At 36.9% G+C, this 26,562-nt stretch overlaps 1 protein-coding gene across 6 annotated transcripts in view; it reads left to right on the top strand.

Annotated features, from left to right (window-relative positions):
* Nucleotides 1-25,742, top strand: part of LOC136828746 (acetylcholine receptor subunit alpha-type acr-16-like) — a 63,062-nt gene extending 37,320 nt beyond the window's left edge. For 2 of the 6 annotated variants that reach the window (XM_067086953.1, XM_067086954.1), the window contains exons 2-10: nt 11,788-11,941; nt 15,862-15,983; nt 16,152-16,196; nt 16,557-16,666; nt 18,566-18,782; nt 18,964-19,159; nt 19,768-19,920; nt 20,720-20,907; nt 24,269-25,742. In XM_067086953.1, coding sequence (XP_066943054.1) covers nt 11,854-11,941; nt 15,862-15,983; nt 16,152-16,196; nt 16,557-16,666; nt 18,566-18,782; nt 18,964-19,159; nt 19,768-19,920; nt 20,720-20,907; nt 24,269-24,487 — 1,338 coding nt within the window. In that variant the 5' untranslated portion in view covers nt 11,788-11,853 and the 3' untranslated portion in view covers nt 24,488-25,742. Of the gene's footprint in view, nt 1-11,787; nt 11,942-15,798; nt 15,984-16,151; nt 16,197-16,556; nt 16,667-18,565; nt 18,783-18,963; nt 19,160-19,767; nt 19,921-20,719; nt 20,908-24,268 lie in introns of all 6 variants that reach the window. The other 4 variants (XM_067086955.1, XM_067086956.1, XM_067086958.1 and 1 more) reach the window with 3 other exon arrangements.
* Nucleotides 25,743-26,562: the final 820 nt, after the last annotated feature.

Here is a 26,562-nt window from a genome sequence, read left to right as displayed (position 1 = left end):
TTTAATAAAATACACGTTTTTTTTTTTTTTTTTTTTTTTTTACCAAGACGTAGCACCGATTAGGATGACTAAGGTTATGGCGGCTGTCCGGCAGCTGAAAAGGCGTCTGGAAAAGTCGCAAATACGTCCTTTCCGTTCGCCTTCGTCTACCAGCAGTCTCTTGAGGGAATCTTCTCGTCTGGTACAGGTGGTGTGTGTGTGTGTGTGTGGTGTATATATATATATATATATATATATATATATATATATATATATATATATATATATATATATATATATATATATATATATGTATGTATATATACATATATATACACATATATATACATATACATATATATAAATATATACATTATAATATATATATATAATATATATATATATATATATATATATATATATATATATATATATATATATATATATATATATATATATATATATATATATACGTTTCCCAGGACACTATAAAAATAGAAACCAAACAAAAGTCACAAGATCGTTTAACCTTCAGCGGTCGTTCAGTGCTGAACCATCCATACCAAAAACACACTGGGCCACTTACCTGTAACTTGCATGTGCACAGACGCTTCCTACCTACTATGCATCATCCGTCCCTACACATCTTTCATCCAAAAGAACTGACACTTTCCCAGTCTCTCTCTCATTTCTGCCATTACTAGACCATCAAAGTATCAAAAAAAAAAAAAATCAGAGAATGGGATTTTCCTAAATGCAACTGATTCGTTTATGCATTAATTGGGTGCAATCCTATTTAAAGTTCGAGTGTTGTAAACTGCATTTTGTGAAGTGGAATATGCTTTTTGATAGCTTTGTACTTTGGCAAAAAATTATTAATTAATTAATTAATGATTATCTGCATCCAGTGAAGCCTTCTGTTAAACTATGCTTTATTTGAGTCAAGTTATTTAAACGTGCCATTCTTGCACAGTCATTCTCCCTACTTCAGGAGAACCTGTATCATTTCCCAGAGATACTGTTGTTTAAACATTCATCTCTTAGGAGTGTGAATTACTCTAAAATAGCAGGACTAGTTCTCTAACTGATGAAGAATGTTACAAATTATTTGGATTATTGTATCTCATGGTGATTTCTAGTCCCTGCTCACACTGAAATGCTTGTTGCTTGGTTTCTGACGTGACTGACTTAAAGTGGCTGTGATCAACTGCTGATAATCGGTATCTGAAAGGTGTGGCTTTTTGCAATTCTTTGTTTTTCACATGAAACCAAGAAAATTACAACTTTCATAAGACGCTGTTAATTGCTTCGTATAAAGTTTTGTTACACCGGCGGGTTCCAACCATTTGCAACCTGATATTCAGTTGTTTTACTGTTTACTTACAGTATTATTTGACTCCGTTTACTTTAAACAGGACATCCTTCATGTATTTAATTTAGAAAACCGAGCAAAATGTTTAGAAACATTCACTTTTGAACTTACAAGCGTGCACACGTAAATACACAACCATAAATAAATAAACCAACATACGCATTAACAATTTCCCTATTTTTCATTTCACAGCGCGAAGATAAAAGTAAATAAAATAATCAATAATTAAAACACAAATTTACGAGTATTACAATATTTGTAGAGCATCGATCTAAAGGCAAAATAGGCCCCTTTAGATGAACCAACCTTGAAACAACGCCTCTATTTCAACCTGCGCAACGGCCCACCCTCATTCCCTCGGCCGAGCCAGGCGATCCTTTTCATGAGTCATAGATCAAACAGAGCTGACGTTTGAACAAGGTAGTGACATGATAGCAGATGCGTTGTCGTGTCCCTGGAGAGACGCAGAGCATCGGATGGAGTGGAATCGGGATTCTGTGTGACAGGTACAAGAAGAAGGTCCACGGCCACTCAAAGGCTACAGATGATGTGGGTTTCGGGGTTGGCCCTATCTCTCACAAGATGAATGGACGCGGTGGCAGCGAGTCGACTAGCAGCAGCTACGCAGGAGGATATCATCGTCTTCCAAGCCTAGTTTCTTTTTTGACTTCGGTACTCAGGATATATAGAATGAGGACAACAGATATTCTTCATTCCTCGAGGCGCTTCCTTTGGGGAATGAGAACATCAGTGTCACAGTGATTGACAGTAATGAAGAGAACGGAATTTCACTTATCTTCTGATTCTTCTGTAGTGTAGAAAGTACTTGCACTTCTTACATCTTAGCAAGCGGCTGATTTTTACTTCTCATGTTATGGAGAACGTAATGAATACTGAAAGTCTTAGAGGGTAGAAGCAAAATGAATTATAACATTTATGGAATGAGACCGGCAGAAATAATCGAACGGGGGCAGAAAACAATTTATACATTATATATATATATATATATATATATATATATATATATATATATATATATATATATATATATATATTATTTATTATGTATATAAATATATAAACACATATCTACATTACATATACATTATATATATATATATATATATATATATATATATATATATATATATATATATATATATATAATTAAATGAGAACGCATAACCTTCATACGTCTCACCAGTGACAAAAATTTCGACAGAATTGCACAGTAAATGTTCAGCCAACATAAAGCGCTTTTTTCTTAAAACAGTCTCACTATTTTTAAGTACCTACCGCAAGGTATTAAAGATGGAGTGAAATCAGAGATTATTATTATTATTATTATTATTATTATTATTATTATTATTATTATTATTATTATTATTATTATTCACAATGTGCAATCTGTATGATGCATAGAAATAGAGAAGCCATCAATCAATCTGTACATAAAACTGCCCCCGGGAAAAAAAGGTTCCTATCATTTTTATCCTAAAATCCCTCTCTGTCATTTATATTCCGTAGGAGTAAAAAACAAAAACGAGCACAGACCAGAAAAAAGATAAAAAACAAAAACGAGCACAGACCAGAAAAAAGATAAAAAACAAAAACGAGCACAGACCAGAAAAAAGATAAAAAACAAAAACGAGCACAGACCAGAAAAAAGATAAAAAACAAAAACGAGCACAGACCAGAAAAAGATAAAAAACAAAAACGAGCACAGACCAGAAAAAAGATAAAAAACAAAAACGAGCACAGACCAGAAACAAGATATAAAGCCACAGAGGGACGAAAATAAGAAATTAAGAAATGAATCACAGCAGCCCCTGGAATCGATGGTGCCCTAAAGATAAGCAAAAGAGGGGAAGTGGGCAGGAGGAGAAACGTCGCCTCGGAAGGGCGAAGCCCACAACTGTCACACAGAGGCTCCTCCGTCCAAGAGGGTCCCCGCGAGTCTCCACGCAAATTAGGCTATTGTTGTCGGCAATGGGAAGTTATCATGTTGATTTCCAAGGCGGAGGACAGGCTTGTCAGGGTCTTCCTTTGTGCGCGTGCGTCTGTTTGTTCTGGGGAGGTTTCGGGCCATCCAGAAATGTATTTTGGTAGCTTTCTCTCTCTCTCTCTCTCTCTCTCTCTCTCTCTCTCTCTCTCTCTCTCTCTCTTTTAGGGTTTTAGTTTGGATATTTCTGCATTTACGCAATTTTTTCCACTTGACTTTTCATGAGTTGAACAGCTTCATTTTCGTTTGAATTTTCTTTTTCAGTAGCTTCCTATAATGAAAACGAGAAGCTTTCGTTTTGAGATATCGAATATTATTACAGTATATTATTAGTCGAAAGCTGTCTTTTCCAGTCGTTGTCTTCCAGCCTACAAAGAGACAGACGGTCAGATGAACAAAGACTACCTTATGAATATCATATGAATGGTTTCGCACCAGTAGGGGTGAGGATTATCTCGTCGAGGCCCTCCCGTTTAGATGGTGTACACTTCCCCTCTCTCTTCCTAGCTGCGACCCACAATAGTCGTCTAACAAGTAGGTACATAATTCACTGCTTAGGTCAAGAAAGACAGATGAATTCTAGGGACCGTACTCATCTGTCGCTCCTCGCCCTCTTCGAAGTTCGAACACGGGTCATCCACTTGTGAGCCACATGCACTACCACCAACCTGTAAGGCCAGAGAGAGAGAGAGAGAGAGAGAGAGAGAGAGAGAGAGAGAGAGAGAGAGTAAAAGTACTATATGCATTGTTCTGGATCCGATAAAGTTCCACCCACCTTTTTCTTATTTCCATAATGACATCCTCCCCGCGAGAACACATCCGATAAGAGGCAGAACGACCCGCATGCGTCCCGTGATGGCATCTGCTCACAATAACACATTTTCATAACTTTAGCAACTTTTAAGGCTATCGCTGACACCCAAACCTCACGCCACAACAAAGGTGGGTCTCATCCACTACCCTCTTTAACCTCCCATCGAGACACGTCTCCCGTCTCCCTCCCTCTCTTTGTAAAAGGTCTCTCTCTCTTTCTCTCTCCCTGAGGCTGGTTTAAGACAGAGAGAGGAGAGAGAGAGTATATATATATATATATATATATATATATATATATATATATATATATATTATATATATATATATACATACATACACACACACACACATATATATATATATATATATATATATATATATATAGAGAGAGAGAGAGAGAGAGAGAGAGAGAGAGAGAGAGAGAGAGAGAGAGAGAAATCATTTTGTGCCTGATGAATTTTACAACACTGTTATTTGCAAGCCTTTCAAGATACATGGTACAATTTTATAACAGATTTTCCTGCTAGTTTGATTTTCAAGCAAGCGTTCCTGTTTTCCAGTAAGTCTGGAACAAAACAAAAATATCTATACCTTCTCAAGAATGATTTTTTCTTTCTTTGAAGTGGTAGCTGTTATTTAAGTGTGTGTTACTATTCCAATTAATGATTTTCAATCCTCGCAAGATTAATTTACAGAACATTTGTTTTTGCACAGCCTATGTTTTTCCCTATATGACAGGTTCCAACTCACATGTCTGAAATTAGCCTTTCTGTATATCATCGGCACTAACCACTGATGTTAAAAATGTGTACGTGTGTTTGTCCATCTCTTTTTCTTTATGCAATTCAATTACCAACACAACTGTGTATGTCTCTACGGCCAAATAAACCTATCGTTAAATGTAAGTAGCGAGTATTGAGTCCTGACGCATGTGAATTGTTGTGATAATATTAATTTTTCGATGATGTTTATAATGGGTTCTTATTATCCCCATATAAAAATGGGAACAAGCTGGGAAGAAGAAGAAGATTAATCTCAATAATACTGACATTGTTGCTGTTATCAGTAATGGTATCAACAGCACAGTAACAGTAATGGCGTTAATTTTAGTAGCAGAAGAAATTACAGTTGCTGTCGTTATAGGAGTTCATTTGCAACAAGCGCCCGCCCCCCCCTCTCTCTCTCTCTCTCTCTCTCTCTCTCTCTCTCTCTCTCTCTCTCTCTCTCTCTCTCAGACGCAAAGGAAACAAACATATTCAGTCTGCAAAAGTACAAACAAATAATCTCCGGAGTGCAAACACGCAAACATGCAGCACCCAACGTGCAAACCGCAAGCACGCCATCTGCATATTAGGACCCCCGGAATGGTGGAAGCTGCGTATCGCAAAATGATTTATCTTCTTCTTTTGTCACGAAAAGACGCGTTTTACAGACAGCAGATTTTATCATGAACCTGTCTTGTTGGACTGTCTCGCGTAGGTTTTTGAAGCGCCTTGCTATTGAATTGGCGACTAGTTATCGGATTTTTTTTTTTTTTTGTATGTTTCACGTATGGAGACGGGGACTTCTGCACGTACTATGAGTCTTTTTGCAACACAACTTTAGCAACTACAACAAATACAATAACAGCAAAAATTACAAGAGATTGTAATTGTATCTCTTCTAACAAACAAATATTACAAATGGCTTCGACACAATTATAGCGACTACAACAGAAACAACAATAAGAGCAAAAACAATAAGAGATTATAATTGTATCTCTTCTAACAAACAGATATTACTACTGGCTTCGACATTACATACGGCAATTGAACTTCAATATAAATATTGCAACTATGACTTACAGTGTTTCATCTTCAACCAGAAAAAGAAATTTTCCTTCAGCCCTTCAACTGACCTGTGTCCTCGAAAAGGGTTACGATTACGATTATTTCGCGGGAATATAATAACCAACTCTCAAGGTAGGGGCCAAAAGGAAAATAAGATGTCGACCTTTTAAATAGTCCTGAACCTAATAAAAAAAAAGTCACGGTAAACAACAAAAACAATCACTCATCCACAAGATACCTTATACCTTCCACTTATCATCAAAATTAAACACAAATAAAAACTGAAATGCTAAAAAATAAAAATTCAGCCAAATTTATCAGCGACTTGAAAAATAAGCCAAGGGGAAAGAAATTTGGAAAAAAATCGTCATCCTAAAAAGTACCTACCTTGTAAGTTTAACCCAAATAAGAGAAAAATGAGCATTCAAACTGACCTGTACCTTATACAATAGTCAAGGGTACCTACTCTTTAACTTTCCTCAGAATCGGAGAAAAATAAAAGTATATATGGCCTTTAAACTGACTTATGATCTTGAAAAACAGGCAAAAGTCAAATACACATAAAAAATATCTGCGCTGTACATGTGTCGAATTCTAAAAATAAAAAAAAAATACAAACAATATGCGTCAAGACGATAAAATGCATCACGATCCAACAGCATTAACTAATAAAAACCTGTAATGAGGGTTATCATAATTCATGAAAGACAGATACTACCAAGTACTGACAATAGCTACAAGAAAGTCGACAACAAACTCACCAAGGTCAACATAGCCGGCTTAATGACCGAAGTAACAATAATCATGATAATTTCGTCAGAAAACATACCATAAACCGAGTGCCCCATAGGAACATAATTTTCTCGAGAACACGTTGGTTAATCAGCCTCATCCTCAAGACCTATCACCCACTGTGATGTAGAATCCATAAAAGCAGCGTGAAAAGGACCCCTCGGAGCCATAAATCAGTCCCCTTATTGAAATTTTCTGTCTAAATATTTGCGAAATGGATTGGCCTTCCTTGTTCACGCCACGCCATGCCACCGCAAGTTCCCCCCATCCAAGAGGAGATACGGTTGGAGTTCTTCCAGGCCTTGTAGACTATTGTGCCCTAACCGGCCAGGGGGGTTAAAGAAGCGTATTCTTATTCCCTGGAATCATAAGCCAAACGGCTTCAAGCGTCTTTTCACTGCTTTTCATAAAAGCGCAGGATAAACCTCAGAGTCCTTTTGCTTTCGTGGACAATGTCCTAACCTAAGGGGCTTTACAATGAAGGGTATCTTCTCCGCGTAACCATATAACACCAATTGGTCCGGGCGACTACTCTAGGTATGACAACCAGCTGAGATAATATATTCAAATGATTCACGTTATCATTTCATGAGATGTCGTCATCTGAATTATTGGTGTTTTCATTAGTCGAGAGTGATTTTGCCCGCTGCGAACGCGCGTCTTTTTACGGTTTGAGGAACTGCCTTGTTATTTCTACTGGAATGTTGAGTTGTTTAGAGATTTGCCTTTCACTCTTTCTTTTCAGCAAATTGTACCTACATACGTATCTGTACATAGCCTATGTCTCAAAAAGCTATGTCTGAAAAAGCTCTCAGTTCCTCATCGGACGGATGAGTACCGTTCTCAGCTAGCACTCTGCTGGCCCCGCGTTCGAATCTCCGACCGGCTAATGAAGAATTAGAGGAATTTATTTCTGGTGATAGAAATTCATTTCTCGCTATAATGTGGTTCGGATTCCGCAATAAATTGTAGGTCCCGTTGCTAGGTAACCAATTGGTTCTTAGCCACGTAAAATAAGTCTAATCCTTCGGGCCAGCCCTAGGAGAGCTGTTAATCAGCTCAGTGGTCTAGTTAAACTAAGGTATACTTTACTTTGAAAAAGCTCTATGTTATTATTACTATTATCACTGGCAGGAACGGGTAATTTTTATTTCTGCACTGTATTGGATATGCCAAGTGGATCTATCTCTACATGGCCTTGAACATATAAAGAATATTACTGTTTTAATTATCAAAAGATGTTAGTGGTAGCAGTATTCGTATCCGTAGTAAAAAGTGGTAGTCGTATTAGTACCAGTAGTAAAAACATATATTATATCAATGCATGAACATATTTATGAAAACCTTAAGCCTATTACCTAGTTACAACTTATACTGTCTAGAACTCTCAAGAGGTCGTATGCATGCACGAAGCCATTTGTTAACCAAGAGTAATAACTCAGTCATGTGATTTCCTGTGAAGTATGTGGGGCATGTTAATTTGCCCTCGTCAAGTCTTCGCCAGCGAACAATTTTCATATTTAAAATTGTATCATCGCTTTTTATGGTTAATGAATTCACATTTTAAAAAGTCATCTCTCACTCCCTCTCTCATTAAGATGTTTGCTCATATGCTTGCTTACATAGACAAACAGGAAGGGCGTGGGATGTTTACAGAACACGAAATTCAAGGATAAACTTCTATCTAAAGTTGGCGATACATACAGGGATGAATATTAATTATTACGGAAACATGTCGAAAGGCTCTAAATAGTCTTGTCGACTGCAGTCGTTTTCTTTATCTCCTCTTTATCAACTGTTCTAGTTCCAGAACTCTGTGCCTATAACTGTCCTTTTAGTCTTATCATCGTCTGTATAAATGGGACTCAATCGTTTAGGGAAAAACACCCCAAAAAAACTTTTCTTATGTTATTTTAAAACGTTCTTCTGCCCTTTTTTCGCTTCACGCAAACAGAATTTAGATGAATCACAGGAAAGATTAGTGGTGTCTTAAATAAAAAAAAGTAATAAATTATTTTTTATATAAAACTGATACGGAATAATCGGCACTGAATACTGTCCTCGATAACCTCTCGACTCCTCAATTTCTTCTCACCTAGCCCTGAACCGATTTGCGCGAGTTCGAATCTCCTCACTAGAATTTTATGTTGCCGCATTTTGGATTCAAGCTTTGTAGTGAGGAATGGAAAAGAATATAGAGTTTGAGCCAAAGGCTAAGTACTGGGACCTGCGAGATCATTAAGCGCTGGAAAGGAAACAGAGTGAGTAGGTTTGAAAGGTGTAACTGGAGGAAACCTCGCAGTTGCACTATGAAATAATTGTTAGGAAAGGGTAAACAGCAAGTTAGCAGGATGGAAGAAAGATAGTATGAATGGATGCTGCAAAGAACCTTTAGTAATGCCTACAGCGCAACCCATGAGGCGCACTGATGGTACTAACCCCCTACGGAGGCTTTGTAGTGAGGAGAATATGCATAAAAGTTGGAAGAAATCGAGACACTAAGAGGTCAATGTGTGGCTATTACAAATACACATTCATATGTATGTCTGTATGTATTATACTGTTGTCCTTGAATATACTGTAGCATGGACATATTCTTAATGAAAATTAATGATGTTCATTAAATAGTCTGTAACTGTATGCAGTCAAAATCCTGTTCTTTAAATCATATTACGCTCAACTGACTAAAGTATTTACGTCGCTAGTAAAGAATTATCACATAACCAGAATAATTATATAACCAATGTTTCTAACCTTGGGCTGTCTCAGCCCCGTACCAGGATCTATCGCATTCTTAGCTACAAGCAAGCACACTTTCTTTTCCTTGTTTGTGATGTAATCATCAAATTATTTTACTCTGTTTCATTCTTTCTCGTGTCATGACGAATAATGTCCAATTACTGGTTCATCCTTCTTTCACCTGTCATATTCTCTTCTAAGGAAGCTTGCCAGTCCTCTCGTCTTGTATTCTCATTATGACTGATAAAAAATCATCTATCGAATAAAGCAAATATTATTCACAGTATAATAAAAAAAAACTTACAAAGCACAATACATCTGTTTATAAAAACAGAAATCCTGCATTCAAAATGGTACAAGTAGGGAAAGGGTGAGGGAGACGGATTACGTAAAGGGGTCAAAGGTCGTAGAATTGAAGGATTAGTCTGGATGAGACCACCATGGAGGCATAAGGCGATGAACCTCGTCTTTACCTGTTGGTCACAAGACCTTTTCTTTCCATTCTTCCCCCTAACTCTCCTGAGAATGGGTCCCTATGCCTCACGCAGACATGCTTACCCGTTCACTAAACTTCCATTAAGCTTTCATTCATCGTCAGAAGAGTTCTGGGCTTAAGCCGCTTTGGACTTTCAACAACCTCGGAAAAAAAATTGCAGATTTTTATCCACTGCCAGAAAACCCATTGGCAGAAAATCATCTGGGCTTAATCGTCTTCCAGAAAACTTTTGAACTTTCGTACACCACCGAGGAACTTTTGTCTACTGAAAAGCTTTTGGGCTTTCATCTATCTCCAGAAAAGCCTATGAATGTTAACTCATCACCGGAAAAATACTGCAATTAACCGAGAAAGCTTTTGGAATTTAATCCATGGCCAGAATGATTTTGGAATTATATCCATTTTCAGAAAACCTTTTGGAACTTCATCCACGGTCAGAAAAACTGTTGGAAACACATCCATGTCTAGAACGAATTCTGGAAATTCATCCGTGGCCAGAGTCGCTTTTAATATCATAGCCAGAAAAGCTCTTGGAATTTCATCAACGGCCAGAAAAGGTTTTGAAATTTGATTCATGATCAGAGAAGCTTTTGGAATTTCATCCATGACTGAAAAGCTTCTGGAATTTCACTCATGACCAGGAAGGTTTTGGCTCATAAAGACTTTTAGAGCTCAACATTCCCTCATTCAACAGTGACTCAGGTAAAGACTGGATTGCTCTGAAGGATGGACATAATACTGATTTTCTTAATTGCGCAGTTTTGTATTTCACAATATCTGGAAATTCATATGTATGAATTTTTGCCACCACTTATTATTGAAAAAGGAACTGACACCATCATCTCTAAGGGTATCTGAGCATACATGGGCATTGATGGCTAATACCGTTTCTCTGTAACACTCCCACATTCCCATCCAAATTTCTAGCAGGTTACTTAAATGAAACCTGTATGATTAAAAATATATAATATCTGGTATTGGCTAAGATTGAGAAAGAGAAAATCCACTCTCTTAACCAGAGACATCGATTAAAGCAATGGAACTAACATAGCTTTATTAAACAAGTGTTGGTTTACTCAGTTAAAATGAAGTTACGAAAATATATCTGGTTGTAAAAACCTACATCTCTATAACTGCTTGTTCGCATATAGTCAGTCCAAAATAAACTTCGCATCCTTAATTTTGCGCCAGTTTTCCCACAAGTATTCGAGTCGCACTCTAAACGAACAACCTTTTCACAGCGTAACTCATAATCAGCAAGACCGCGTGGTTGTAATATCTACAACTACAACCTATCCGGGTTTCCTCTTCCATCGTGTCTTGCGCAAGTCGTAAATCCTTCAGTGAGTGAATTAGGCACTTGACTCCTCTTTGGGCCATTAGCGCTTGTCTGCGGGTTGCCCAGTGATTTATGCCTTGTCTGTTCTCTCGGCGAGCTAATCTGCTCTTAATATTTACTTAGAGGAATCTGGTAAGTTGGCACAATTTACTCTGTCAAATTATATCTAAGTGTGTGTGCATTGTGCACTTATGCAAAGTGCAACTATGCAGTATTGACACAATCCCAAGGATTAATGTGTAAAATTTTTTCGTTACATATCATTTATTGCCTCTGAATAGCTCATGAATACCATCTGGGTGAATGAATAAAGGGTTGAATGAGTAGAGAAATCAATAAGGCAACAAATGAATAACATTGCCTTAACATAAAAATAAATCGTCTTCACGACTTTGTTTGAAGTTTGTGTTTTGTTTCTCCCGACAGATTGTTCGTACCTACTTCATGGCCAAGAGCTGAGGGATTAAACGTGACCGAGCGACACCTGTCTTTATGCCAATTAACCTCCCGGGAATCCTGACGACCATGTTGCTCTTTTACCAATTCGTCACATCTTTCTGCTTGCTCATGGCCGGGACAAGTAAGGAAAATCTGACCATAGATTCCTTATCGCTAATTAAACGTTTGTGTTCCTGATTACTTTCACATTTTTGTTTATATTCACCGTTTTTCAATTTATTTACCCTTCCTTCGATTTATTCTACTCTTCTTGTTTAACAGTTTTTAAATTTTACTTTTGGTATTCTATGGCAGGTGGTGTAGATTGTTTCTATATTACCGTTTTATATGGTTCGGTAACTTCGTCTTTATTTTCTGGTTTCATCCTGATAGCTCTCTCTGCACTTTCTTCTTTAAATAGTAAATCATTTTATATGCTATAGACAGGATCATACTTCATCTATAAATTTTTGTCCAAAATAGTGCACTTTAATTTGCTTTTCAAGTTTTCTCCTATTTTTATTTCAGCAGTAATTTTGTCTAGTTTTTAATTCAAAATTTTTATTGTTTTCCCTTATGATATTCTGATTTGATTATTATTTCTCGGTATTTTTTCTTGTGCCACTCTGTTAGCTTTTTAATCTCTTTCCTTTTTCTGAAATTTCACACATATCTTATTTTCTTTTTTTATTTTCTTATTTTCATTGTTTTCTGGTGATACTTTCTGTTCAGCTTTATTTCACAGGAGTTATCGTTTCATCTTATTTAATTTATCTATCTTCTTGGGGAAATTCCTCATTCTGATCGTAGATGATTAATAATTTTTCTTACTATGACTCTGTCTCTTTTCTAAAGTAGTAAATAACTTTCACGACAGTGACGGCAATCTTTCTTTAAATCTTATTCTTACTTGCGAGTTTACAGTTGACATTGAATGTATGTATGTATGTATGAATGTGTGTATGTATGTATGTATGTATGTATGTATGCATGCGTGATTGTGCGTTTCGTTGGCCAATATTTACTTTCAGTTTATTTTCAAACATTTTTCAGTGAGACAGTATTTCCGTTGTGACAAAGAGATTCACTCCACTGTAACACAGTAAACACCCTTTGATCTTATTTTCTATCTCATTATTCAAACACGCCAGTTTATGCATGCAGCTAAAATTTTATCGATCATTCAAATCGTGGAGGGAACTCCTGCCGCGTCAGTTTACGAGTCAATAAGAGCTACGCACTTGAGTTAGAAGGCATTTCATTGCATTTTTATTAATATTTCGAGGGCAGTTATTTCACTGTCCAGTGTAACACTCCGAGGTTCTCGAACTGCGCAGTCATTGTCAAATGCAGTTCTTTTGTTACCCCCAGAGAAGTCCTTTCGTTTTCCCAGTGCGATCGTTTGATTTTCCCACACCGTTTGGAATTTCCTGTTTAGAAGCGCTTGGCAGAAACTATGAAAGAAAATTTTAAAATATACTCTATGAATCTATTACTCCACAGTAAATAAAGGACAATATTTTTTGTGTGAAATACTGAATGGAAGCTCAAAGCAGCAGGGCAATAATTTATGTGTAAAAAAAAAAACTCCACTGCAGAAGCTGGCGCCGTTCCATCGACATTAGCATAACCAATCAGGAATCAAAACTATAAAGATTTCCTTGATGTATGTAAAAAAACGGCTTTGCATATGGTGGTCAGTTGCACGCTATTTACATAACATTAGTCGAGACCGATTGAAATCTCAAACAATGATTTATGTCAAGCAGCCATAAAAGCCTAGACGGCTTCTTATCTCGATTCCAGGGCTACGGGTCATACGTATCAGATGACTTAGGAAATATCCCTCTGTACCTTACAACGCTCTCTGAAGCAGTCAGGAGGAAGCCCTGAGCGAAGTTTGCTAACTTGTAAGAACGCAGGGCGTGGCTTTGGTCAGGGCCGCTGAGTTGCAGCCTTCACTCTCTTTAGGTGTGTGTGTGTGTGTGTGTGCGTGTGTGTGTGTATTACTAAGTACCCCACAGCCAAAACTCGGAGTATCCTCACTGCATGATTATTGAGAACTACTCGTTCCAAACCTACAATTAACATTAAACTAATATTAATTTAATACTAAAATTTTCACACAATGTCAAATTATAAAATAAGAGATATTTGATAAAAAGTATAATGAACATAATGCCTACCACTTGATGAAAACTGTAACAACGTGAGCGCGTGAAACGGCTTCTTCAAGGTGTGAATCCTTCGGTACCCGATATTCTTTTTTTTATATTACTTAAGACACATATCCGTGCGTTTCTTTCCTTTACTTTATCTCTAGATTCAGAAAGGTTAAAGGAAGTTGTTTATGGAAGAAGTGCCTGTTTTGAGCCTTTAGGTGACAAGAGGCAATATAAACTGTGGAAAAATGCGAAGGATGAGAAAATAGAAATAAATTAACAAAATAATAAACTCTGGTAAATTATTAGCTACTTTGAAAAGAATAAAGAACAAGAAAACTGAAAAAAAAGTTAGAAAAAATATGCTGTTCTCCTTGAATACAAAATGGCACTCGCACCTTGATTGCAATTTAAACTTTGATTACGCATTTTATGCGCAAGTTACAAACAAATGCGAAAGGCGAGTCTTGAAGAAAACTTCAAGGCAGAACTGATGTATCTCGAAGTGTCAAGAATCAACTTACCCCGTCCCTACCCAAGTGGCAGCCATGATGGAACTCCTCAAACGGTAGCATAAGGACTCGACCTAAAATAAACTCTCCTTATCGCAGCCTGCAATGAACCGCCTCCTTCCCTCCTCTCCGAGAAGCAGGGTCGAATCCTGCTCCTAATCGACTTAATTTAGACTCCATCCTAAGTATTAGGTTTCCTTTGGGTCGTACAATAACACTCGCAGGACCCTTAGTCGAGGGAGCTGAGTCAATTCTCTTTGTCCTGCGGTGGACCCAAAGAAAATACTGGGAGTTGATAAGGCAGTGACGTTCTCATAATTGCGAGTAAATGGCCTGAGTGCTCGCATGAGTGAAATCTATTACCATAATCGCAAAGTTTATTGTGGAATGCAAGGGCCTGGACGCTGCACGTCAAGAAGGAGAAATGCTACAATGGTGCGGAGGTGACAGAATCCTTGTTTGTGTTGTTGGACACTGAAGCCTCTTGGCTTACTTGACACTGCGCTGCCTGGCACTGCCTCTGATTAATAGTGTTTTGAATCAAAACTTTAAGGAAGATTGAAGCTCACTCTTGCTTCTGTTGGAGCTTCAGACATATGGACTTGAGTTTTTCAATTTAAATTTTTTACGATAATTTATAAACAGACTCTTATCTTCTTATAGCAATTCTACTTACTGTATATTTGCATAACACGAAAGATGTTCACGCGAGTTTCAAATCGAGAAGCAGATTAATTCATACAAACTTTAATGGAATAATACTTAGACATTTGTAATTGGATCTCACGAGAGAGAGAGAGAGAGAGAGAGAGAGAGAGAGAGAGAGAGAGAGAGAGAGAGAGAGAGAGTAGCTATTTTACGCTTTCTTACAGAACAACCACAACTATCTGAATGGGGTTAAAATGCCTATTCTTGCCATTCCAATAATTTTTCACTAGTATAAGTGAAAGATTTATTTCAATGGAATTACACTGATACAGTCACGATAGTTACCAGACATGAATAGCTCTTTTAGTCAAAGGGAATAGTCATAGTCGGGAGAAAGAAAACAGGACTTGAGTTCTGTTATCAACCAGTGAGTTTTGAAATGGTTAAGTTGAACCTTTGCAGACTTGAATAAGGTATTACAGACTTAGGGGAAACTACTTCAAGCAGAGTACCTTTAAAACATCGCAGTGTGTGTGTGTGCGTGTGTGTGCGTGTGTGTGTATATATATGTGTGTGTGTGTTTAAGTGTATGTGTGTGGGTGTGTGAGGGAGAAGCGCCAGAAGGTTATAACCTTCCATCTTCACAGCAAATTTAATAAATATATATTGCTTTTTAGGTATTAGTGCCTGTACAGTACATAGCAATGGATCCTCATAATGGCCGGCTGATTTCTCTACAGATGGCTTCAACGAATACGAACAGTTGTTACGTCACGACCTCCTGGCACAGTACGACAAATTATCGCTGCCTGGTGCGTCCACAGCTGTTGAATTTAGACTCACAATCAAACATTTCGAAATGGTAAGATCGGAGAAAAAGGCAGAACCGGTATTTGCAAGTGAAGGGTTCTTAGGAGGTTTGAGTATATATTCAGCAATCATAAATCATTCTTTTTTCCATTTCAGTCTTGTCATTAAAATTAAATATATTCGAAACTTAATTGTAAGAGATGTTTTCTATTTCTTACAGATTGAAGAAAGTCATTCACTATTGGTCGATGCCTGGATGGTGAATGTGAGTACATCAGCCCCTTTTAGTTGATCCCTTCTAGTTGAGAATCACTTACGAGCAAAACAGAACAGCATCTTGTTCATGACATCACAACAGTCAATTAACGATAAATGTAAACGCAGAACATTAGAGATCAATTTTTCTCATATAGCATGAACATAACCCAGAGGAATTAAAAGTAAAGACAGTAACTCTGCAAATAAAAACAGGAGGATAACTGTCATTAAACCACCAAGTCTAAATCCAAATAGGGTGAGAAACCATCATAAATACTTGTAATTAAAATGGTCAGAAGAAAAATAACCTTGAGTGCTATCCATCGTAATACTGCTTGTCATGCCTCTCTTTATTTTCTTCCTTTAGGAATGGAAGGATCCTAGACTGTCGTGGAATGCCAGGAGCTATGGTGGGATAAGAAAGATCATGATTCCTCACAACCTTGTTTGGAAGCCTGATATTGATGTGTATAACAGGTACGGAAAAATAAACCGTATATCCTACACACAAAAAGTTTCGTTTCATTTGAGTTTGTTTTCCCGGTGCGTGCACTTATTCCCGTTTCCAGAACTGAGATTTTCGAAAGGATATTGCTATTTTGCAACTGTGTTGTCTTCATTCGCTGTTCTTAATTCCTAAACCTTGCTGGAAGTCACGATTAAGGGAAACATTCTCTCATGAAGAGTGGGGAATATATAGGTATACACATACATACATACATACAGTACATACATATATATATATATATATATATATATATATATATATATATATATATATATATATATATATATATATATGTATATATATATATACATATGCTTAAAAATCACAGTAGATGCACGTGACTTCAGTGTATAACCGAATCCACAGGAAAATGACAAGCAGAAGTTCAGTACCAAGCGCTTTCACGTTTATTAACGCATCGTCTGCCCATGAAGAACGATGCGTTAATAAGCGTGAAAGCGCTTGGCACTGAACTTCTGCCTGTCATTTTCAGTAGGATTCGCTCTCTATATATATATATATATATATATATATATATATATATATATATATATATATATATATATATATATATATATATATATATATATATATATATATATATATACACATTTTTTTTTCACAGAACGCAAACATACTTCTGATGTTCATTACATTTCTGAAAAATCGCCATTATTTCCTCGAATAAACAAAACTTCTTTTATTATTCAGCATCTTGTTTGTAATATGGATTTTTCCTCACTGTACTGGCTTTTATATTAGAATTGTATGTTTACTTTAGGATTACGGTAATTTTCATCTTTTCCAGTTGAGCAGTAACCGGGAAAATAGGAAAAGATGAAAGAATTTATAGGAAAGTGTTGTATTAAAATGATATACGCCAAAAGTGAATTAGCACCCAATGAATACTGCCTACAGGAAAGACTATAAAGACTATACCAAAATGCACATATATATATATATATATATATATATATATATATATATATATATATATATATATATATATATATATATATATATACATATATATATATATATATATATATATATATATATATATATATATATATATATATATATATGACATATACCAAAAAAGAGGTTCATCCTTTTATTCCTGGACCAATCACCGCTTAGATCTACTTTTCCTCCGCACGGAGAGACAAAATTATTGTAAACCCAGATTGTAAGTTTAGGGGCTGCTCTAGGAGCCGGCATTCACTTGAAAATGCCACTGAGTGGTGAAACAGTTGTCGTGGCGGAAAGCGATAAATGGAAGAAAGAAGTTTGTGTTTTTCCCCGACGATTGAAGCATGAGAATCGGAAAACTTCTCCCGACGATATGAAGGTTCCTGCAAAAATCTTATTGATACCACTAAAGTAACTGCTTTTGATGAAAACTGACTTAGAGAAAAACTATGCACTAAAAGTATGTATGTATGTATGTATATATATATATATATATATATATATATATATATATATATATATATATATGTATGTATATATATACATATATATATATATATATATATATATATATATATATATATATATATATATATATATATATATATATATATATATATATATATAATCACCCATTATCCTGTTTCATACCTACATATTTCATTATTCTTCGTTAGTCGGTTAGTTATGTTTATCATACAATGTTCGGTTGAGTAGATGCTTGTTCAGTGTGCATTATATATACGGAAAGCAGTTGCGTTTGCAACACATTAATTTCTTTATTTTCTTCATAAATTTTTGGCTTAATCTTATTCGCCTTTGCAATCAGAGCCATGTCAAACTATTCATTACCCAATCTAGAGCTTTCCTCAACATCATTCTCTCTACGGTTTCAGCGCGACGCCAGAGAAAGACATGACCTATGGCGACACGCTGGTCATCGTCTACAACGTGGGCAAAGTTCTGTTTGTTCCACCCATTAAACTTCAATTTACCTGCGTTATGGACCTCACCAATTGGCCGCACGATAAGCACAACTGCACGATTATCCTGGGCTCCTGGGTGCACGACGGTTACACCATTGACCTTCAAGTCAAGGATGAAAAGCCTGAGGTAAGGGAGTGGAAATCATATCACATTTTGTTCAGATAGGTCTGAAAATAACGCAATCGAACATTCTCTGACATATCAGTGGATTTTTTTTGTCTTGTTTTGAAGAATTTTCATTGATTCTCTCTCTCTCTCTCTCTCTCTCTCTCTCTCTCTCTCTCTCTCTCTCTCTCTCTCTGAGCAGATCGACATGCCCGTGCGAACCACGGAAAGTGGACAGAACCTGACGAGGGGGTACTGGAATCTCCTCGACTCCAAAATCACCCGTGACTACCGGTTCTACAACTGCTGTGTGGAGCCGTACATTACCATACACATGAGTATGTACGTCGAAAGGAACGCTCCGGCCTACGCTTGGATCGTCAAAGGTCCCGCTCTGGGTAAGAGACGGAATTAGTACAGATTACTACATTCGTTACGGCAATTTCTGTCGTCAGATTACTGTCGACTTGATCTAGTGTTTGGAGGCAAAGTGCTGTATATTATATATATGCAAAGTTCATCTACAATCTTATGGACTAGATTTATATTTCTTGCTTATTTTTTCGCCTGTTCAAAAGCCAACCCTTGAAAGTGTACCAACACATACACAAACACACTTATGCAAATACATACGCACTCATACAATACTGAAACACGCTTACACACACAGTATATATATACGTGCGTGTGAAGGAGTACAAGATGCGCAAGAAAGGCAAATTATAAGAAAAACTGAAAAAAAAATCGATATACATCAATTCGCACAACGCAGCCATCTTTTTCAACAAAATATGCTTGAAAGAGAGTATTATTATTATTATTATTATTATTATTATTATTATTATTATTATTATTATTATTATTATTATTATTATTCACGACTGTCAGAAAGTAGTTACATTAAAGATGCCGATATAAGGCTGAAAACATCCCAGCATATCTCTGGATATCAGCGCTCCGCATCACCAGCGATCTCAAGATCTCTTTTCCCGCCTCTTCCCTACAGGCATGAGCCTCCTGACGCTGGTCCTGTTCATGCTGCCTCCTGCCGCGGGAGAAAAGATGACCTTCGGTGTTCTGTGTCTTCTGTTACACGTCGTCTTCATCGCCTACTCGTCCTACATCATCAACATCACGCCGTCACATCTTCCGCTCATAAGTAAGGACTCTCAGTTGAATATTAAGGACACGTAGTTGGGTTAGTTTGGTCACAATCAGTGCAAATTGGCACCGTGCGATTGCAAAAGAGTTTTGATTGATTATAACGATTTCTTTCCTTCTATTTTTCCGAGTCCCATTACTCTTATTTAACTCTGGTTCGGGTTACCTAAAGGTGGTCATAATTTGTCCTTTCCACCATCATCCGCCTCAAAGAGAAGATTGTTTTGTTAATTTGGAAAATATGTCATGAACGAATGTGGCACAGTTTTGTGATGATACTACATATATATGTATATATATATGAAATTTTTTATCATACCGTGATTTATATACAATCATGAAGCTACAAATGTCACTTAATATCAAATTCACGCTACCTCGGGAATATCCCCGATGGAGAATTATCACCGAAGGGGAATTTATAAGTGATAAATGGATTGGTACTGCCGGGTCACGATCCCTCGACACAGAACTTAACCAGCAACTCCAGTCGACGTTACCACTGAGCGTACTGCCGGGTCACGATCCCCCGACACAGAACTTACCCAGCAACTCTAGTCGACGTTACCACTGAGCTATCAAGCAGTACCAATCCATTTATCACTTATAAATTCTCCTTCGGTGATAATTCTCCATCGGGGATATTTCCGAAGTAGCGTTAATTTGATATTAAGCGATATTTGTAGCTTCATGATTATATATATATATATATATATATATATATATATATATATATATATATATAATTCCTGCTTAATCTCCCAAAATACTAATCAATTCCCTCCTCATCATTGCAGTCGAGATGATATGCAAGCAAGCCATGCTGGTCATCGCGAGCCTGGTTTTCGGGGCTCTGTCCTTACGGCTGGCCCGAGATCCTCACACCTCGGGGCTATCGTCCTTCGTCAAGGCGCCCCTCGTCTTCCTCTCCAGTTTTCTCTGCCTCCAGAACTACAAGAATCTCGTAGGTTTCACGGTTTGGGAGGTGAGAGGCGACTGGCACTTACTACCATGACTGCACGTTTGCTCACATTATATTTCTTAATTATTTATCGTGTTTAAATATTATCTGTACAGTTAAACATCTAGATTAATTGCATGGAATGACTACTACTATACTACTACTATTACTAGCACTACTACTATAACTAATATCATTATCAGGCTGCCTACTTTCATCTGAAAGTCTGTTTGATATTATGTGCATCATTTTGACTCAGTAACTTTTGGACTCCAAAGGAAAAAACTGATGTAAATTTGATATGATGTTTTTGAACCGCAAATGTGCTTGATTTACATAGATATTTATCTCGAAAGGCCAAAATTTATCATCCTAAGTAACGCAAAATGCCATCGCTTGCCATTAGAACCTGTTCTTGGCCGAAAATTCTTGGTAGGAACAGCTGAATAATGCCACTTGCTAGTCACCCCCAGAAAATAAAGAATGTTTACCACATGTGAGCTCGTTTTATGATTGCATCCACAGACGGTTTGTTGGAAACAATGCGTCAGTATATAAGGCTGTCAACTATTAACTTTATTTCCTTCAGCGACGGCAGACAGAGAAGGCTAGCTGGGTCTTCTTTTTTTTTTTTTTGTAGTCACTTAATGATAGTTATCTGCAAAACGATTATGGGGTCGTCCTGTTAACATTCACAGATTCTGACCCATCCTTTGAAGGATGGGGTATGTGTCAAAAAATCCCACAGGCATGCACGGTTTGCGTCGCGTGATTAATTGACAGATGGAAGGATTAGAAAATTACTGGTTTCCTGATTAGTCCAGATTCTTTAAGACGGTCTCTCTCTCACTCTCTCTCTCTCTCTCAACAGTGTTGTAGGAGAATTATTGTAGCAATTTGTATAGAGTGTTTTCAGCGCATTCTTAAGAACCATCATCAGCACTGAGAAAGAGAAAAATACGATCGTATTGACATATATAGCCTACATATATGCATTTACATAAATACATACACACATATGTACAGTATATACATATAATGTATATAAAGCCACTAAGAACCAATGTATACAACATTTGCTTAGCCTTGGGAATTACTCACACAAGAAAGAATCCTGTATGACAAGATCACCTGCCTGATCAGGATTCGGACGTATGCTATTTTGGGTTAGTGCATGGATAACAATGACTTTATCAGCTCAGCCATCAAGGTTCGAATCCTAGTTAGGGTGGGTATATTTATCATACATAATCCCCTTTGTGTGTACGTACGTTACTCCCAAGGTAAAGTGTAAATTCGAAATTAAAGGATTCTTTGTGGCATAATATGTGCAAATGTAAAAACGGCATGTGTAGGATTAGTGGTAAACTATCACACACAAACACACACATTATATATATATATATATATATATATATATATATATATATATATATATATATATATATATATATATATATATATATAAAGACAAAATCCATGAAGGAAAGAGAAACAATGGAGTGCTGCAAGGCCTTTCGACTCATAGTCCTTTACTTAGCTAAGCAAAGGACTATAACTCGAAAGGCTTACAGCACTCCACTGTTTCTCTTTCCTTCGTGGATTTCGTCTTTATTTATATATTCATCATGTTCCAAATTTTCGTGATTCAATTATACATATAAATACACACACACACACACACACACATATATACATACATATATATATATATATATATATATATATATATATATATATATATATATATATATATATATATATATATGTGTGTGTGTGTGTGTACACGCATATACCCGCTGGTCAGTAAGCAATATGATCGCATTATCGAAGTACCTATCAAAAGTACCAAGGGAAATGTTAATATTATGAAATACCTTTAAAATGTTTTTCCTATACAAAATATGAAATATGTCACAATAACTTTTGTCTTTTTGTCTGTCTAGAACAATATCTGTCTGGGAAGGAAGGTGGTAGGAGCTTTGCAAAAAGTTTAGAAAGCAGAAAGAGCGTCTATTGAATGATAAGTTGAAATTCAAGGCAAAAACAAACTATTCATACTTTATTATTCAGCTTGTAGCTGAATTGCATTTTGTCTATATATTCATTATTGATATTATAACGTCATTATATTAGGATGTGGATGCCATACTTTGCATATATTTCTGGTGCAATATTAGCCTTTCCATCCCTAAATATACCCGATATAAAATTCAGTATTTTCAAACCTGTTGTTTTGATTTCTTATTAAAAGGCTACGTAGCGTCTTCCTTTGGAGACTACGGTGGACGATAGTTTTTTGAAAAATGCATAACCTGAATGCGTTTGGATAGAGATAGATTAAGAAAAGGCTGGAGGCGCGGAGTGAAAGTGTGTTGAGAAAAAAAAAATGCGCCGAAGTTTCTTCGGCGCAATGGAGTTTCCTGTTACACCCAAGGCCCATGAAAATTAAAGCCGCGGCCTAAGAAATTTTCAACCACGGCCCAGTGGTAGCCTTTGTTGCTGGCACCTACAGCGGTGCCAAATACACGATTATGGCTAACTGTAATCTTAAATAAAATAAAAACTACTGAGGCTAGGGGGCTGCAATTTGGTATGTTTGATGACTGGAGGGTGGATGATCAACATGCCAATTTGCAGCCCTCTAGCCTCAGTAGTTTTTGGGACCTGAGGGCGGACAGAAAAAGTGCGGACGGACAGACAAAGCCGTCTCAATAGTTTTTTTTTTTTTTAAGAAAACTAAAAGGGCCTTAATATCCAGGACGTGTAGAACTCTATGCAAGGTAATGGCGCAGTGTGTGCAAGTGCATCAAGCTGCTGCAAGAGATTCAGTTATGATTCAGGTCGTTAAAATATAAAAGTAGCAGTGACCATTGCAGTTATTACTGTTGGAACCACCCACTTAGGGATAAGCAGCACGAGCTGGAAGAGCTGAAGAATTGTGCCTGCTGTTTGCGCTGGTAACAGATCAACCACACATTCAGTGGAGATACATCCCAACCTAATCTTCCCTTCATCTGACCTATCCTGGAGTCCGTTCCCTTAAAGGCCTTTTGTTCCCCTGAATCCCATCCCCACTTCCCCGACGTGAAACTGCAAAGTAGAACATGTGCCAAACTATTGTGATATTACCCAGCTTGATATATATATATATATATATATATATATATATATATATATATATATATATATATATATATATATATATATATATATTATATACATGAAATGTTTGTGTGATTAGGTGTTTGCATATGCATTAAATACGTTGTTCTAACATCTCTAGAACACATTATTCTTTTTCTCAATTCAAGTGTTACCTCGCAACAGAATTCCCATCCCTGAAGTGTAAGTTGCCTAATTATCTCAACATTTCCTCTTGCAGGTGTCCCGAGTCCACCACCAGACGTACAGCCGATCCCTCAAGTCCGACGAGTTCGAGCTTCGTGAGAACGGAAACGGGCACGTTTATTCCGGGGAGATCAGCGTCAGTCCTGGACTGGACTGGCTCCTCCTTGCTGCTGTGATAGACCGCATCTGTCTCATCGTGTTCATTGTGATTTCAATCATCAATTTCGTCTTTTACAAAAGCGTCCTTTTGTAGAGGTAACTCCCGGAACACTGATATTATGAAGATGGCCGAACTGAAAAAAGTATGCTGGTTCGTGAACATTTCAAAGTGGAATGGACGCTCTTTTCTTGACGAAGTGATCAATTGAAATATAATCTGACAAAATATATAACTAGGATTTTCAAAAGTATTTTTCAGCAGCTCCAAAGGGCAAGTTGAAAAGTCTAAAGACATTATTTGTATATGACGAGCTGGGAAAGAACGATCTCGGGCAGGATCCTACAAACAATTTCCTAACTGCCAATACTTGTCTCCCTTTAACACAGAAGAATCCCAGTGCATTGTGAAGAAAAATGTATTGAACGCTACGTGATTCTTTTCTGATCATATTTTAAATACCACTGTACTTTCCTTTCACAAGCTAATACATTTTGATCCGGTAGTAAGATAAAAAAAAAAAAGCAATGTTTTAGGAAGATCAAATTCTTTTGAACAATGGTTGTGGACATAAATTACCAGAAACAACCAAGGTACCCAATAACTAACCAAGCAGCAATGCAAAGAAAGTAAAACAACTTAATATTTGTTAGTGAAACAACCTGGTTAAGAACTAAGAGGTCAACAGCTATCATAGTCATTAGAAATCACTCTTGTCTTCCCATGCGATCGCTGTAAGGGTATTCACACAAGATACCCCAGCTATTGCCCAAATGGGGACCAGCTTAGGGTCGAAAGGCCCATGATTAATTTCATGTACAAAGAATGATGGGCTGGCATATACAGTAACACAGGTGTCGCTTTGGACCTTTTTTTTTTTTTGAGATTCTTCTTCTTCTTCTTCTTCTTCTTCTTCTTCTTCTTCTTCTTCAAGCAGTACCGATGACAGAGCTTAATTAAAGCTGAAGCATTCTTAACATATCCTTGGTTTCTTTCACCGGACGAGAGAAACACATAATTCTTTCTTAATGCAGGACTACTTTACCATTGTCAACTGCCCTCACAGCAGAAATCATCTCACAGAACTCAAGAAGGGATGAGGTGTTTACATAAAGACTGTGGGCATTTCAATTTATGGGAGGGGAGGGGGAATATTTTACGGATGTGAATATTATGTTTTCTTGATGAATGTGGTAAGCTGGTCAAAATATATCTGTATATTGAGATTTATGTTGTAGCGCTGTATGTGTGTATGTGTATGTTTGTCACAGTGTCGTATACTTATTTCTGTAAGTCACGGAGAATTTTTATAACACAGCTTTTAATGTGGTATAGTAAAGTACCTAAGAAAGATTTGTTTTATTCACCAAATGAACCTCTTTATTCATAAGCTCTGTTTATCTTTGTATGAGATAATTCATTACCCATCACTTTATGTTCCCTCTGCTCGGCAATAATACTGACATTAATTATGAGATTCACTCGACAAGAGAGTTCCAGGATGTAAGTAGGATTACATGGTTTTAGTCACCTCTAAATGACTGATGGAGGTCACAGAATTGCAAGACTCGTTCCCTTGGCTTAAACGCTCGCGTCTTTGTCAACTGAAAAAGATTCCACAGAGCTGTCAGTTAAATGAACCATTGTGCCATCTGTCCAAGTCCAAACGAAGTTGCGTAACTTCGTTAGCTGATGCAACCAAACTTGCTCTTGCAAACCGATGAACTGTAGTGTATTTAGGCACAGGATAAAATTCTATTCGCCATAAAATTTTATCCTATGCGAATACCCACTGACTTTGTTAAAAACATTAAGAAGAAAATATGTCAATCTTAAAAGACTTTACAAAGATCAATTATACATGTTAGTCATTTTTCATTAGCACTGTTTTTTCAAGCAGAGTCTAAAGAAAAATCCCTTAAGTAAAGAAGTCAAAGTAGGGTGGACAGTGACTAAGAAAAAGTAAGACATTGATTATTATTTTTTTTTTACGGATGACCTCAAACTTTATCCTTCATCTTCCCGTCCCCCTGCGAGCTAAAACCTTCCCTGCGAGTCACGATCGGGTCAAAGGTTAAAAAAAAAGTCGGTTAGTATCTCGGATCATTACGTGACCTCCTGGAGAGAAATCCTTCAGCGGTATAATGAACCTGAGGAGTTGGAATACATAA

Source organism: Macrobrachium rosenbergii, chromosome 43 (genome assembly GCF_040412425.1).
Source record: "Macrobrachium rosenbergii isolate ZJJX-2024 chromosome 43, ASM4041242v1, whole genome shotgun sequence".
Taxonomy (NCBI): Eukaryota; Metazoa; Arthropoda; class Malacostraca; order Decapoda; family Palaemonidae; genus Macrobrachium; species Macrobrachium rosenbergii.
Note: the sequence above shows the minus strand (reverse complement) of the source record. Positions and strands in the feature narration are given on the sequence as shown.